Source organism: Notamacropus eugenii, chromosome 3 (genome assembly GCF_028372415.1).
Source record: "Notamacropus eugenii isolate mMacEug1 chromosome 3, mMacEug1.pri_v2, whole genome shotgun sequence".
NCBI classification, from domain to species: Eukaryota; Metazoa; Chordata; class Mammalia; order Diprotodontia; family Macropodidae; genus Notamacropus; species Notamacropus eugenii.
The window spans coordinates 270,042,823-270,059,865 of record NC_092874.1 but is presented as its reverse complement, the minus strand read 5'-3'; the positions used below and the strand labels follow the sequence as shown (position 1 = coordinate 270,059,865).

Here is a 17,043-nt window from a genome sequence, read left to right as displayed (position 1 = left end):
TGTGACCCTGGGCAAGTCTCTTAACCTTGTTTGCCTTAGTTCTTCATCTTTAAAATGATCTGGAGAAGGAAATGACCAGCCACTTCAGTATCTTTGTCAAGAAAACCTGAAATATGGTCATGAAGATTTAAATACAATAGAAACGAATGAACAGCAACAACACATTGAACTACAGACTGGTGGGAATTAGAGAAAAGGAAAAGGATTGACTAGTACCATTTCTTAGAGGTGTAAAATTGCTGCTTAATAAAGAGTAAAATAAGCAAGGATTTGTTATTCCAAACTTGAGCAAATTATACATTCTTTTTGCAGAGAATTTTGGCTTCTAAAGATGATGAAATAATTGAATATCAACAAATGCTGTCTAATTTGAGAGAGAAACTTAGAAATGCCCAACTTGATGCTGACAAAAATAATGTTATTGCTCTACAACAGGTAAAAATCTTCAAAGTTCCATTTATCCCCAATATTTTCAGAAATTGGGTGGTTATTTTTTTAGTGCCATGTTTTGATTTATTTTAATGATTTCTCCCTTAACTATAATTTAATAATAATGTATTATTTATGGATGGTCTGGTGTAATTGCTAACTTTCAAATTAGTAAAAACCTTTTATAAGATGTTTTAATCACCTGTTACCATGGGATTATGTTGTTAGTGTTTTAACTGTGGTATTTCAGAAGAGGCTAACAGTTGTTGTACATGGTCTAGAATTCATTTCTAAATAGAATTTAGTTGTGTAGAAGTTAGTTAAATTTTCATCATTTGGGTTATGTAAACACTGAAATATAAACAAGTGAAAGCAGACAATTCTTAGTGTTTAAAAGAATTATAAAGTGTTCCGGCCAGGAAGAAATACCCCTTTTTAAAAACAGGGTGAAATGGGGAAAAATGAGTTCTTCAGTCAAGCATAACAAGGAATCACAGGAAAGTGAGGTGATTATGATCAAGATTAGACCTCTTGGGGAGAAAAATTCATTTTATTTTTTATTGACATAAAATAAATGAAGTATCAGTGAGAAAAAAGATAATTTAAATTTTGTTTTGAGTAGATGAAAAAAGAATTAAGGAACTAAAAGGAAGCCAGCAAAAGTTAAAATGCTATAATCAAGGTATTTTCAAAACTTTAACTCATCAGTTAACTCATTAAATGCTCAAAGATGTCTCTTAAATTGTGCCAGGCAATGTTGGTTACTCAAAGAAACATCAGACTTCATCCCTAACCCTCAAGGAAAATTGAATATATTCGAGGATCTGATTTATTCGTATTCAACAATGAGAGAACAAATCTGTATACAGATAGTACAGAATTATTGATTTAAAATTTTTTTTTTTAGGGCATACAAGAAAGAGATAGTCAAATTAAGCTGCTTACTGAACAAGTAGAGCAGTACACAAAAGAGATGGAAGCGAATATGCTGATTATCGAAGACTTGAGAAGTGAACTCAGGCAAAACAGAGGTAGCTAATCATTATGACACTTTCTGGTTGACTGTGTTATGTACATGTAGGAGTACTTACAAAACCTCAGCAAATTCATGATTTGGTCCCTCTCTGTTTGAAAAACATTTGAATTCTCTCTTCCTTTCCCAAATTATCTATTGCATAAATGTCATTAGTTAAACAAATGTGTAGTTACCAGTGTTTTGTTAACCTATTCCTCCTTTTCTGGATGTTGTCTGTCATCCTTTGGACCAGATCAGCAGCAATAGATGAAATTGTTGACATCATGTATTGTTTGGGTTTGAGACTCTTTGCAGTTTAAAAGAAAGGAAGCTTAATTTTGGAAAGCATCCTTTCAACTAGTTTTCAAAGGTAGTTTGATTTGTTGTTTTGAATAAGCCTTTACTGCGCTGGAGAAGGAAATGGCAAATCACTCCAAGAAAATCCCAAAATGGGGTCACAGAGTTGGATATAACTGAAACAACACATCATCTAACGTGCCAGTGATTATGTTAAGGATACAAAGAAAGGCCAAACCATTCCCTGCCCTGAGAGCTTACATTCTAATGGGAGGGAAATCCACAGAAAGCCTAAGAATATAACTAATATAGCTCATATAGCATTCCAGCCAATGTCACACTTCCAGCTAAGGCTGGAAATTCTTTGAGGACAGAGACTCTGTTTTATGCATGTTTTGTATTGCTAATTCCTTGCACATAGTTAACACTAAGTTAAATATTTGTTTATTGTATTGTAAAACTCAGAGGAGGAAAAAAGTATTTAAATCAGCTTTAGGAAGTGTGAGCATGTGATATTTATTTTGAGCTCTTTACAGGAGCCTGATTAATACATTATTTAAAGGGAAGAATAGTCAACTTTTAGTTTGTTGATGATTTGGATTTTTGTCCACTAGGTTCTTCATCCGTGTCTCAGTTGAATCATTTGGTAGAAATGCAAACAAAACTTCAAAACTTAGAAACAAAAAATAAAGAAGCTGAGAGGACAGCAGAGCTGGCGGAAGCTGATGCTAGAGAGAAGGACAAAGAGCTTGTCGAGGCTCTGAAGCGACTCAAAGATTATGAAGCGGTATGGATTTTATGTTAGGGAAGAAAGAGTTTAGACATATCTTTAGAGTTGACTTTTTATTATTGTTATCATCTTTTATTCACATGATTTTTGTTGGAAGCTGACAGATTAGCATTTTAAAGATATATTTAAAAATTGCTCTTTTCTTTGGTAGTATTTGGCATTGTGATTCTTCTAGAAATTTCCTAAGACATCATCTTTTCTGACCCATTGGATGTATCTACACTTTGGGGAAAGCTGCTTCTAATTGCATTTTTAATTTTCAGCCTTCAGCTCTGTTGAGTCTAAAATCAGCATATGTAAAGTAAATTATATTTAGTTGAAGTCCTTGCCAATTTTACCAGTGTGTAGCTTGATCATAACTGATATACTATGCCTAGAGTTATGGTAAGGATGATTTTGGATAATTTGTTATTTAATGTATAAACACAGCCTTTGTTTTTGCTTTTAATATTTTGGATTTTAAGCATATCCTTGGCATCCCAACAGTGTCTTTGTACCAGTGCATTCTTCTGAAATATTTCCTGGCCCATCTTTTTCTTTCTTTTTCTAATAAGTGTTTCATAAGTATTACTTCTGTATTATTTTGCTGCTAAAATTCTCCTGTTATCAAAACCAAGACATTTAAACTTCCTTCTTCATTGTCATCATTAAGAAACACATAAAAAATACAATACAAAATTAGAGAATTAATGCTATAAACTAGTTATGTTTTTGTAGACATTTTAAATAAAAATGAGTTATGTATTTTTCAATTAGATCAGAAATTCTCATTTTAAAACTATTTTGTCTTCTTTTCATTCTAAAGGGACTGTATGGTTTAGAAGATGCTGTTGCTGAAATAAAGACTTATAAATCTCAAGTTAAAATAAGGGACCGAGAAATTGAAGCATTAACTAAAGAAATGAACAAACTTGAATTAAAGATTAATGATTTCCTTGATGAAAATGAAGACCTTCGGGAACGTTTGGGTAAGAAAAAATTTCTAAAATTTTGTGTGACATGTAACCTTTACTAAACATTTTGTAAACTAAAATATTTTAATTGTAAAGCTCTTAGCACAGTGTCTGGCACATAGTAAGCACTATGTAATATTAGCTATCATTCTTATTATTAATAGTAATAATAAATTTCTGCATGAGTAATTAGAAGTTAGAAGTAAATTCATTTATTTACTAACTTTATTGGAGAACTTGGCAGTGTTTACACCTCCCCAAGTGCTCTTGCTTCACGTAAATTTATGATGTTAACAAATTTTCTTTAAAGCTCTTTCAAAGAACTATCCTTTTTATGTATTTGACTTATTACAAGCAAAACAATTTTTTTTTGTTTAGGTAGTCTGAAATATATGATACAATTTTATCTTATTTATCTGGCATCAATAAGAAATTAGCTATTATATTTAAGTACTTTTCTAGAGAATTAGGAGGAACAGTATTGCATTATAAAAGTTCCTATAAGCCGGATGGAATGAAAGTTAAATTCAATAACAAATTAAGAAAAAAGAATAAAAGAAGGTACTGTATACTATTAAACAATTGCAACTTAACTTGTATCTGGACTTGACCAAATATATACTGAAGAAGAGGGTCTTGAAGTAATACATTAGTCAATCAATAAATGTTTAATTGGGACCAAGGGAATGAGAAAACACATTTCAAAATGCAGTTCTAAATTAACTCCCTCATTTCTGTGAGAATAACCTGGGCAAATAATATTTGCGATTTCCACCTCTGCAGTGAGGATAAATTATCTTTCATTAGAACTAAAATGAGTTGGATATAAGCTGTAGTATAGATATCTTTGAGCTTGAAGTTTGTGTCTGACTTAAAAGCTCTGATTCATCTCTCCTTTGGATTCATCTGTCTGCCCCCATGTTCCTCTGCTTTTCCTGCCTCCCTTCCCTCTCCCAAGAGCTCTGCCTCAGGATAAAGCAAGCTTCACCAGTTCCCAAGAAGCTATCAGCATACAGTTTCCTCTGCACTTGATACTTGATTTGGATTCTTCCCATAAAGTAATTCATCTGTCAAGGAGTGTCCATCTTCAAATCCTCAGTGAATCTTGCCTAGGACTCACTTCCTTGACTCTGTTTTCCTACTTGTCATGAGTTCAATTCACTTTTCCATGGACAGCAGATGTTTGCAATGGGTTGTCTTCACAGGACCCCAACAGTTCTCTACAGCTATCTTATAGGCTGGAAGATTACCTGTTCTTTACACTACTTTGTGTCAGTGCCATTTTAGCTGCAGTACTTTTGGCATAGTTCCATCTTCTACTATTCCCTCAATAACGGGGTGCCTCTGAGGAGCCAGAACTTGGATCTCCAGGAATCATACTCCTTTCTTTTGTTCAGTAACACTTTTTAGACATCGGTCAGCTCCACTTACTGTTAATTGTCCAGTGCTCCAATTGTTGCAATTGTTCAGTGCTCCAACATTTAGTCTCATCATTAGCATGTACTGGTCAAGGGAAGTTCTAGATTCTCAAGTATATTTGTTGCATGGATGTTCCAGTGCCTTGAATATCACAGATGATCATCATTCCTTACATGGGTTTTTGATCTATGGAAACTATGGAATGGGGCATCTACATTAATCTTGATAATTACCACACATTAATGGATTCTGAACTCAATGGTTGGCCAACATGGCTACATATCTCTGCCTGGTGACATCCTCTGGAATACTTGTTTGGAGTTAAACTCTATATACATTGTTTAAATTTTGTCAGTGACAGCCACCTGAAAGGGAAGAATTTCAGTTTTTGGATGAGTCTTACTATTTGTCAAGTTTCTCTTGGCAAATAAAATTGCTGTCTGGTAGCCGTCAGCCACCTAAACATATTCCCAAAACTTCTAGGTTGACATCAGTGGATGTCAAGAACTTGCTTGGATCTGAAAAAACTCAATATTAGTACATGTTGGCCAAACCCCTGAGGAGCTGCTCATATTTCTCATGCCCCAAATTTTTAACAGAGTGGAAGCAAAACCCGTTTGAAAAATGTACATGAATTGAATTTCTTCAAGATATCTCAGAATAGTAAAGAGTCCAAGCAAATCCAAGATGGTATTTTCGCCAAAAAGGAGGGGTGGGGTGACTTACTGTTCTCATAATGCCTACTTTAAATCATAAAGTATTTGTGAGAATGATTTCTACCAAGGGTAGAACATCAACAGAAAAAGCATCCTTTCTCTTCATACTCAGTATATCCTCTTGTGTCTTTTAGTTAATTGAAAAAATGCATTCAGCTTAATAAAACCAAAGGAGGTCCTTAAAGATATCTTAAGCAAGCTGCCTCTCACACACATTAAACTTATGACATTCTATGATAAATTCAACTAGAAATGTTTATCCAGTGCTTCAGTACGTACAGCATTAACTCTTTTCAATGCGTCACATTACCTCCTCAAACCGAAGAAAGTTTCCATATCAATGGCATGATTCTCCATGTCTTGCGCTTCATAGAAGACATTAATTACCTAGTGCCCCAGAAAGCTACAAAGTGTCCTTAATGAAATCCATAGCCATTTGAAACTGGTTGATTTCACCATACACATTGGAAAATGCAAAGTGGATGAGAAGCACGTGTTGCTCAGATTGGGACATACAGGTGATTGCTGAGTTAGCTTTTCTATATGTATTTTGGATAGGCAGTATAGTTAGAGATGAAACTGTACACAGAACTGAATAGGGGAGTGGGATGTGTCTCATTTGGGAAGCTGAATAGTGTTTTCCATTGTCCCCAGTTGCTTGTTGTCATAGAAATTTACCTGTTTAACACCACAATTCTCACTCGGATAATCTAGTCCTATGAATACTACAATCTTGGAAGAAAAAAAACATCAAAATTCCTGGTGACCTAACTGGTAATGGAAAGATATTCAGTGGACATATTCAGGCTCAACTCTTGAAAATTATACTTAAATTAACCAGTGATCTCATTAATTTGGATACTTTCTCCAAGGATATATTAGCATAATATCTCTGTGCCTTTCCATCCTACACGATTTTTGTCCATATCTTTTCATAAATTCATCACAGAGAGCCCATCTAACATACTAGGGACTTTTCTTTCTCCTTATGTCTCAGGCATATAACTAAAGCACTTTTTCTCCTGTTATCTCTTATCTTAGGTCCAGACCATTTTCATTTTTCATGATAGGGGGTCTGCATTGCCTTCTGTGATGCTCATTTTTAATTCTTTGAGACTGTTTTGTTCCATATCTCATAGCCAGATGCTAACAGTGGTAGAGTATTAATATTGAAAAAATGATAACTTGTTTCTGAGAACAGCTTTGGGCCATTAATAAAGATCTGTAATTTCCTGAAGGCAATCCATCCTACATTTCTTCTATTTAATTCTGGGCCCAGCTTGTACCTTCTGGCCTAGATACACATGGATGGATGGCTTACATTAGACACTGACATCTACACTGGTAAATAATAGGAGATTCTTTTCCCATGAGGAGCTTACAGTATTGATATGCAGAGGTAAATTCAGCCCACTAGAACACAGCAGGAAATATAGAAATAAGTAGAAAAAGACTGCAAAGCTATTCAAATAGTATGTGCACTTTCCTTGGTAGGAAAGATTTACAAGTCATATTTGTAGTCTTGTATCTGATCTTACCTGAGTGGGGGATAATTATTTTCAGGGCATACAGTAGATTTAAAATGGCAGAGCAGAAAAGAGATATGGGAGTACTCTTAAGTGGTCAAACTTCCCGTATAAAAGTTGAAACCTAGAACTAAGGAAGAGTCAGAAAAACTAGAAAACCCACAGAAAGCTTAGCAGCTTGTGGCAGTTTGCTGTTTGGGCATTGGCCATTACATTCTTTGGCCACAGGAACTCAGGAAGTTTTCGCATCTGTGCTGATAGATGAATGTCCATGCTGATGGAGACACAGATATTTCATAGGATTACTTTCAGGGTTGTTGTTCATTAAAATAATCCTGAATTCTTACCCTAGAAAATCTGTCCATTATACTGGCCTCCTTCCATTGGTAGGTTCTTCTAGTGACCTCCATTTTGGGGAGATCTGCCATCCTACATTTCCCTCTCATCTCTGCTTCTGACTTCAATTACCATGTTAGAACTTTTCAACAGAAGATATGTGAGTTGTCAACTCTATAAAAAAAATACAATATCATACAACTTAGATGATGAATTTAGAGCTGCAAGGAGCCTTAGAAGTCATCTGATCCAGCCCCCATATATTATAGATAGAAACACTACAGCTCAGAATGGCAAGTGATTTGCCCAAGGTAACACGGATAGGAAATAGTAAAGCCCGGGTTAAAATCCAAAATTTTTTTGAAAAACTTTGGTTTTTGAGTAATTTTTTCTTTGTGAGGAATGGTGAACAATAATATTTGTTCAAAGATTTTGGTAGCAGAAGCTTTTGTAAATATAGATAACTAGAAGAAAACCCAAATTTCTGACAGTGAGCGTTATGGTTAAATACATTTTATGTTGGTGTGATGGATTATTGTTAAAATTAAAATCAATACATACAATGAATATAAAGAATTAGGGAAAGAATTATTGAATACTGCAAAGACAGGAGAAAAAGGAGAGAATGCTAGTTACAGCATGGGAGAGAATGCCGAAGTAGGAGTGAATAGACATACAAAGAAAGTTATTTAAAGGGAGTGACTCAAGAAGTTTTAGGGCACTTTACATGATAAAATTGATTTATTTAAGTGTAAATATTTGTTATATTTATGTCTAATGTTGAATTTATGATCTCTTTTAAAAACAAGAGGTTACATTGTATTCACTTATGCACAGCTGAAGAAGGCCTGTATTGTGTACTTTAGGAGAATTTTCATTAAATGTTAATATGACTTTAAAAAATTTGGGCACTTAATTTTTTTCATCTGTTGCAAAGTTTCATTTTCTTATGATTCTAGATATATGAGACATTACTGTAACAATTAGTTGTTTTGTTTATATCTATGTCAATTGCTAATTTTTATTCTTTGTTTTTAGGTCTTGATCCAAAGACAATGATTGATTTAACTGAGTTTCGAAAGAGCAAAAATCTAAAACAGGAGCAATATAAAGCTGAAAACCAGGTTCTTTTAAAAGAGGCAAGTGTTGTGTTCAGAATCTCTTTTCTTGGTTGATATGAAATACAATAAGTAATAGTTCATATTTTACAGATTGAAAGTCTGGAAGAAGAAAGACTTGAACTGAAACAGAAGATTCGAAAAATGGCTCAAGATAAAGCAAAGAAATCTGGAACTTTAGGTATAGTCATTCCACTTTTTTTAAAGCAGGACACAGCATCGATATGGGGCTGCAAATTTCTTCATGTGAGAAATGTATTTTTCATCTTGATAGTTTGTTCAGAATTTATTAGAAACCATAAAAATGTGGCCTAATTATCCAGCATTTATATTGTTAGTGTAGCACAGTTCCAAAATGTGCAATCTGATCACAGTAGTTTTCTCAGTTTCTTCATCTGTAAAATGGCAAGATTGAATTCAGTGACCTCTACAGTCCTTTTAAGCCCTAAATCCATTATCCTATTCCCTTATGTAAAAAAGACTACCCTGCTCCCCACCACCTAAAGGCCAAGTGTGTTCACTTTTATCTTTCTCCTAGGGGTTCCCCAGTATTCTTAAGGGAATTGGAGGGTGGTATCTAAGCTCTTCACAAATGGTTCTTTGATGTTTTTTTGCCCAAGTGTGAGCGTGGGTGATCTCCTGCACCCCAGGTCCTCTTTAACCATTAATAGATTAGCTTCCATGTAGAAATTTCTCTTCAAAAGGTATAATCATAAATGTACAGACTTACTGTACCAACCCATGGGAGACATAATCCTCCTCTCTCCTTGAACCATCTCATCCTCTGGGGAAGAGAAGGGACTAGGTTCATAGCTTACCTCAGTTCTTATAGAAGTTAAAATAAAGGGCTGAAGCAGAATCTAATATACTCCAGGTGAAGTTAAAAAGGCAGGGGTAGCAATCATGATCTAAGACAAAGCAAAAGCAAAAATAGCCTTACTTAAGACAGACAATCAGGGAAACTGCATTTTGCTAAAAGGTACCATAGAGAATGAAGTAATATCAAAAAGTTTTTACAGCAAGTTTCTCTGATAAAAGCCTCATTTCTCAAATATGTCAAATTTATCAAAATAAGAGCCATTCCCCAGTTGATAAATGGTTAAAGGAGATGAATAGGCAGTTTTCAGAAGAAGAAATCAAAGCTACCTATAGTCATATGAAAAAATACTCTAAATCACTTTTGATTTTTTTTTAATTTTATTTTTCATTTTTAACACCGTTTGTAACAGATAAAACAATTCAAGCTTTTGGTCAGGTGATACTTTTTTTTAAAGCATTTACAATATGGACCACAAAAGAATTTTTCTTTTTAAACATTAGCCAACTGAGACACAAATAATGTTTATGTTGCTAACTTCACATTGTCTCCACAGTATTACTAAGAATTAAGGGACCCTAACTTACTGTTGTTGGTCTAAAGTCCTATGCCTAATAGCTTAATTTTAGACTTAACCTCAGATGTTCCCCTACCAATAATCTATAATTGAATAGATCTGGTATTTAGCTTACAAACCTTCTGACTGTAGGAAATTGCCACCAAGAGTAGGGACATTGCAGGGATGTAATATCTCCCCAACTTCATGTCAATTCTAGGCAGGATTAGATTGTCCACTTGCATTCAGTCAGGCTTAAAGTCTGCCAGGTGTCAGTGGGGAAATTGAGTCAGGAGAATCCCACCTCAGCCCAGGCAGAATAGCCACTCTCCCACTCTTCCCATGAGATCACCTTTTGCAGTTCATACCAGCATCTCACCAGCTTACTGGCGTCATGGATTGGAGGCTCAGATCACCTTTCTTGCTACCCATACCTGGAGTTAGACTCAGAAGAACAGTCACTTAATAGTCCCATAGCATCTAAAAGTGGCAAATTCCAATAACCGGGTTTCAAATAAGATTATAATTTCACTTTGGCCAAGGAACATCTTTTGAGGCAAGTCTTAAGTGGCTACATGCCTTTCTATACATGTTCTAGTTCCTGATTAAATAGCAATCATAAAATAAAATTTACCATTAAAACCTTAACTTTTCCATCGATGCCAAATTTTATCCGAGGTTACCTTCCTCTAGGAAATTTAGACTGAAATTCTTTTCCCCAAACTAAAGATGTCATTGATTTATTTTCAGGAATTAATTCAGTCAATGGTTTAATACTAATTGCTTTTACCTCACTTTGTAACATGTTGAATTTTTCTCTCCATCACTCCCCTACCCCTGCTTCCTAATACCTTGTATTCTGATTACTCCTTTCCTCAATGTACCCTCCCTTCTATCACACCCCACCCTTCCCTTATCCCCATCTTCTCTCTTTTCTTGTAGGGCAAGATAAATTTCTATATCCCATTCCCTGTAGTTCTTATTTCCCGATTATATGCAATAAAAATTCTCAACATTCGTTGCTAATACTTTGAATTCCAACTTCTCTCCCTCCCCAGCCTCACTGAGAAGGGAAGCAATTCAATACAGACTAAATATGTGTTCTTTTGCAAAAGCTTTCCATAATAATCATGTTGTGTAATACTAATTATATTGCTCTCTGTCCTACTCTATCCCCCTTTATTTTTTTTCCCCACAATTGACCTTGTCCCTTCTTAAAAGTGTTTATTTCTAGGGACTCCCTTCTCCCATTTGCCCTCCCTTCTAACATTCCCCTCACCCCACTTGTTGCCTCCTCTCCTACTTTCCTGTGGTGTGATATAAATTTTCATATCAAATTTAGTGAGCATGTTATTCCTTCCTTCAGCCACATGTGGAGAGAGTAGCTTCATTTTCCCCCTCTCCCCTTCTCCCTTTTCTCCTTCATTGAATAAGATTTTTCTTATCTCTTTTATGAGTTATAACCTGCCCCGTTCCATTTCTCCCTTTCTCTTCCCGGTATTTTCCTCCTTCACCCCTTAATTTTATTTTATTTTTTTGTGTGGATATCATCTCTTCTGATATAACACGTCCTGTACTCTCTATCTATGTATATGTACGTGTGTGTGTATGTACAATCTCTCCATCTGCCCAAATACTGAGAAAAAGATTCAAGATTTAAAAATATTTTCTTTTCATATAGTGATATAAACAGTTCAGCTTTAGAGAGTCTTTTATGATTTTTCTTTCCTGTTTGCCTTTTCATGCTTCTCTTGCTTCTTGTCTTGGGATGTCAAATTTTTCTATGCACATCTGGTCTTTTCCTCAATATGAATGATTGAAAGTCATCTATATCATTGAATGACCATTTATTCCCTTGAAGTGTAATACTCAGATTTGCTGGGTAGGTGATTCTTGGTTTCAATGCCAGTTCCTTTGACCTCTGAAATATCCCATTCCAAGCCCTTTGATCCCTTAATGTTGAAGCTGCCAGATCCTGTGTTATCATGATTGTATTTCCATAGTACTCAAATTGTTTCTTTCTAGCAACTTGCAGTATTTTCTCCTTGATCTGGGAACTCTGAAATTTGGCCACAATATTGCTAGGAGTTTCTCTATTCAGGTCTCTTTCAGGAGGTGATTGGTGAATTCTTTCAATATTTATTTTGCCCTCTCATTCTAGAACATCAAGGCAGTTTTCCTTGATAATTTCATTGAAGATAATGTCTAGGCTCTTTTTTTAATCATGGCTTTCAGGTAGTCCCATAATTTTTAAATTGTTTAACCTGGATCTATTTTCCAGGTCAGTTGTTTTTCCAATTAGATGTTTTACATTATCTTCTGTTGTTTCAAATTTTTGGTTTTGTTTACTAACTGCTTGATTTAACTCATAGTCATTAATTTCCCTGAACTCAGTTCTCTCTTTCAACGAATTATTTTGTTCAGTGAGCTTTTGAAGCTTTTCCTCCATTTGGCTAATTCTGCTTTTTAAAACCTCTTTCTCCTCATTGGCTTTTTGGACCTCTTTTTTCCAATTGAGTTAGCCTCTTTTTAAAGCTGTTATTTTCCTCAGCATTTTTTTGGTTCTCCTTTAGTAAGCTGCTAACTTGTTTTTTAAGGTCTTCTATTGCCTGAGGCTAGTTTAAGTTCCCTTTGGAGGCCCTGGAGGCAGAGGCCTTGACTTGCTGTGATAGTATGCCTTGTTCTTCCTCATCCGAAAGGATGGGGGGAGACACCTGTTCCCCCAGAAAGTAACCTATGGTCTTATTTTTTTTCGCTTTTTTGGGTATTTTCTGAGCCAGTTACTTGACTTCTGAGTTTCTTCTCCACAACCACCTTGCCTCCAGTTCTGTCCAGCTAGAGCTTGGGGGCTGAGATTCAAATGCTGCTTCCCAGCCTCAGGGGTTTTAGGGGGCGGGGCTGCTATTCAGTGTGAGATTAAGATCAGCTGCTCTGGTGGGAGCAGGGCCACCACACAGGGTTCATTTCCCTCAGGGGGTTTACGATGAGACCTTCAACAATGGATGTGGGCTACTGCCTGCTTTGGGAGCCTTGTCCGCTGCTGCCTCTACTGCTGCCTCCTGAGGAGGCCTGAGTTATAGAGACACCCTGCTTCCTTCTCCGCCAGCTGAAAAGACCCTCTCACTGGCTTTTGGTGCCTGTGGGTTGAGGGATCTACGCTGTTGCTGGAGATTCTGTCCCTGAAGCCTGCTTGGATCTGCTCCTTTTAGTGCTGCGTGGCCAAGGCAGGGCTGGGCTCTGCTCCACATCTGGCATGCGACAGACCTTTCCTGTCGGTCTTTCAGGTTTCTCTGGGATGGAAATCTCCTCCACTCTGTTGTTCTGTGGCTTTTGTTGAGAGTTCTTCTTTACAGGTATTTTATGGGCTGTGGGGCTGTAGCATATGTGTGTCTTTCTACTCTGCCATCTTGGCTCCCTCCCGCTTTTGATTCTTAAACTGTGCCCATATGGGGTCAGTTTAAGAAGTACTGAAGCGGTTGAGTGGAAAGAGTTTAAGAAGTCCTGGATTAGAGAATTGCTGATTAAAACAGTTCTGATAACACTTCATACCTATTAGAAAAGACAAATGCTGGAAGGGATGAAGGAAATAGGTACACTAATGAACTTTTGGGAGTTGTGAACTGGTCCAGCTGTTCTGGAGAACAATTTGGAGCTGTGCCTAAAGGGCTATAAAACTTGCACATACTCCTGGACCTAGGAATACCACTATTAGATCTGTATCCCAAAGAGATCAAAGAAAAAAGGGAAAGACCAACCCAAAAAAACCAGCTTTTTTTTTTTGGTGGTGCCAAAGAATTGGAAATTGAGAGGATGCTTATTAATTATGGAATAGCTGAACAAGTTGTGGCATATGATTATGACTAGGGGAGGTGGTTTCAGAAAAAAATCATGGCATAGCCTACGTGAACTGAGACCAAGTGAAATGAGAAGAACCGGGAGATTATGAATGTGCATAGTAACAGCAATGTTGTAATGTTCGTCAGCTGTCAAAGACCTGGCTGCAGTGATTCAAGACAACTTCAAAGGAATTTTTGCAGTATGACTAATATGGAAATATATTTTGCATGATTTCACACATATCACTAATATTCCTTGCCTTCTCAGTGAGTGGGGTAGGGAAAGAGAACTAGATCTCAAAATTTAAAAAGAAAAGAATGTCAAAATAAATAAACAATGAATTTTTAAAAACCAACAATCCTAATATGTGGACACAAAGTCATGGATCATTTGGGATTTGCACAGGAATGGGGCAATACCTATACCACTGAGCACATGGATACATAAAACTATATCTGGTATGAGGAATGTTATAATTAAGGTTTCTACATTTTCTTTGCTTGTGTTTTTGTGTGTGTGTGTGTGTGTGTGTGTGTGTGTGTGTGTATTTGATAGGAACAGCTGGTGACCTGCCTCTGACCAACATCTTTAAACAGGAACTGAGAATGGAAGAAAGAAAATCTCAGCTTGTGAGCTCTGACAATATTGATGAATTTAAATTAAAGGTAAGCTACTGCAAATGTCATTTTAGTAGAATTTGTAAGACTGTGCTGAAGAGGAAAAGGAAAAATAATGGCTGAGATTTTTTTTCCTTCCTTTGATTTTGCATGTTAAAGATTTACCCTGTATTTTTTATAATTGCTACTTCTTAGTGAAAAATTTTACATTTAGTGATCGAGACCTTAATGCATCATTATTTGCTCTGAATACAGATTAGAAGCTCAAATAAAATAGAATCAGCATATAAGAAAGCACCACGCAGTGGTCTACAGTCAGATCAGAATATTCCTGAAAGAAGCATGATCTTAGGAAAATTGTCAAGAAAAATTTCTCAGATGCTTCAGAGTGGAGATCAGCCTCTAAGCAGGCATCCGTTTGCCTATTTATCAAGAGATTCTTCACCTATACAGATCAGACATCGTAGTTCAAGTCCAGAAGGCTTTACAATTAGACAGATTTATAAAGCACCATGTCTACAGTCTACAAGGAATTTAGAATCCCTCATCTCTAGGCAGAGCCAAGAAGACCCAAATGACTACTTGTATTCCCTTTCTGATGACTATCTAAAGCAAACTTCCACAAGTCATCAGACCCTAGAGAAAAATAGTCAAATTACAGTGTCAAGAAGCTCCTTAAACTTAATGAAACAAGATTCTCCTGCTGGACAGAGGCTGACACTTAGCCAGAAATCCTCAATTTTTTGTCAGCTTATTCATGATAAAACAGCTATCGTGGAAAAGTCACAGATAGTGAAACCCGAGGTTGAACAACTTCCTACTTCAAAAAAGTTTTCTGGTGATAAAAATGATTTGAAAGATGATGTATCCAAAGAGCACATCCCACTCCAAGCAAAGATTTTGAAGAGTAAGCTTGAAAGTAGCCTTCATACCGCAGAGTCTTGGCATAGTATAGCCCCAGCAAAATTATCTCACCTAGATCCTGTTGAAAATCTTATAGAGCAGCTGCGGAAGGAACTCGTATTTCTTAGGTCTCAGGTGAGTCTCCTTCCACCAAATGTTCCAATATGTGGCTTGCATAAGTTTTTCTTTCACTTTCAGATGTATTTAACCAGGTTTCATCTGAATACACTTTTAGAGCATTAAGTGCATGAAATTAAAAAAAAAACCCTGCAAATTCCTTCAGGTCATGTTATTTTTAAGTGTTAATAATAAAATGTATATTACAAAAAGCAACATAAAGTCAGTATAACTTAAGGACTTGACTGTTGATTAAATGTTCCCTTAGAATGAACTGATATTCCAGGATTTGTTGATTAAGGAAGCACAAAGCAGAGATGCAGAATTAGAACTTCAGAGACACAAGAGCCAGGCAGAGCAGGTAGTGCCCAAATCTGACAATTGAAAAGAGAAATCGATTGGATTAATAGGTATAAACATTCCTCATAGTACTTCTTGGAGAGTGGAGAGTGTGTGTGTATGTGTGTGCGTGCATGTGTGTGCGTGCATGTGTGTGCGTGTGTGTGGGTGCGTGTGTGTGGGTGCGTGTGTGCACATGCATGAGTGTGGGTACGTGTGTGTATGTGTGTGTGTGCGTGCGTGCATGTGTGTGTGTGTGTGTTTGTAGGGGAGAGGGTGGATGGGGACAGGGGAATTAGTACTTTTATATTATTTGTTTCTTCAATAGCCCTTGTTTATGTGGTGAGTAATACTTAAATTGGTGAGTCTTTCTGAAATAGGTCTTAAATATTTCCAGTATAAAAATACAAATCATTCATTTTTCCCCATTGACAGAATGAGTTTCTTTCGAAGGAACTAAATGAAAAGGAAAGAGATTTGGAAAGGAATAGAATAGCAATAGCCAAGTTCCAAAGCCAAGGTGAGTTGTATTTGGGTAACATGTTCCATTATATTTATTTGTGTTACGTCTTAGAGCAGCTTTCCCATACTTAAAGTCATAAGAGAGTGAATGGATAAATGAAAAAAGAAGCATTAATTAAGAGCTCACTCTCTGCTAAGCCCTGTGCGTGAGCTCCTGCCTCAAATTGCTTCTTCTCTGAGATGGGGAGAGGACACATTGAGGGGAGTGGGGTCAGGGCAGGACGACTTGGTTTGGAAAGTCACAGAATTGTGACTCTAAGTAAGGTTGTCTAGTGACCCCTTCTTCCCAGAGGCTGTGATAGTAAGGGTGATTTGATTGGTGTTCTCTCTGCAAGAAGTGGGAAATGGGAAGACAGAGAAGTCTGGGTGAAGAGGAAGGAGAACTCAGAAGCTTCACTCCTCCCAGATGTGGTATCTGGTGGTTCCATTTGAAGGGTGAGTCAGCTTCAGGTGGCAGGGAGCGAGATAAATCTGGATGCTCTAGCACGTTACATTAGGAAGAGTATTGACTTTGAGGTCAGGAGCTGTGTTCAGTGCCTGCCTCTGATACCTGCTTCCTGTGTGAGCTTCTGTTTCCTTATCTATAAAATGAGGATACTGGATTAAATAGCCTCTAAGTTCCCTTCAGTTTCTGGACCTGTGACCCTGTTATCATGGTCTCAGATTTAATCTGTTTTGAGATCAGAGCTGCAGAGGTTAAGCAGGGGTGGACCTTAAGGCTGCTGGTTCCCCACCC

General features: G+C 36.6%; 1 protein-coding gene across 6 annotated transcripts in view; it reads left to right on the top strand.

Annotated features, from left to right (window-relative positions):
* CEP290 (centrosomal protein 290) overlaps window positions 1-17,043 on the top strand; it is a 103,298-nt gene that overhangs the window by 16,118 nt on the left and 70,137 nt on the right. For 4 of the 6 annotated variants that reach the window (XM_072655514.1, XM_072655516.1, XM_072655515.1 and 1 more), the window contains 10 exons: window positions 313-435; window positions 1,337-1,460; window positions 2,356-2,528; window positions 3,337-3,499; window positions 8,520-8,620; window positions 8,693-8,780; window positions 14,365-14,474; window positions 14,682-15,464; window positions 15,715-15,807; window positions 16,221-16,305. In XM_072655514.1, the coding sequence (XP_072511615.1) occupies window positions 313-435; window positions 1,337-1,460; window positions 2,356-2,528; window positions 3,337-3,499; window positions 8,520-8,620; window positions 8,693-8,780; window positions 14,365-14,474; window positions 14,682-15,464; window positions 15,715-15,807; window positions 16,221-16,305 (1,843 nt within the window). The remainder of the gene's footprint in view (window positions 1-312; window positions 436-1,336; window positions 1,461-2,355; window positions 2,529-3,336; window positions 3,500-8,519; window positions 8,621-8,692; window positions 8,781-14,364; window positions 14,475-14,681; window positions 15,465-15,714; window positions 15,808-16,220; window positions 16,306-17,043) is intronic. The other 2 variants (XM_072655517.1, XM_072655520.1) reach the window with 2 other exon arrangements.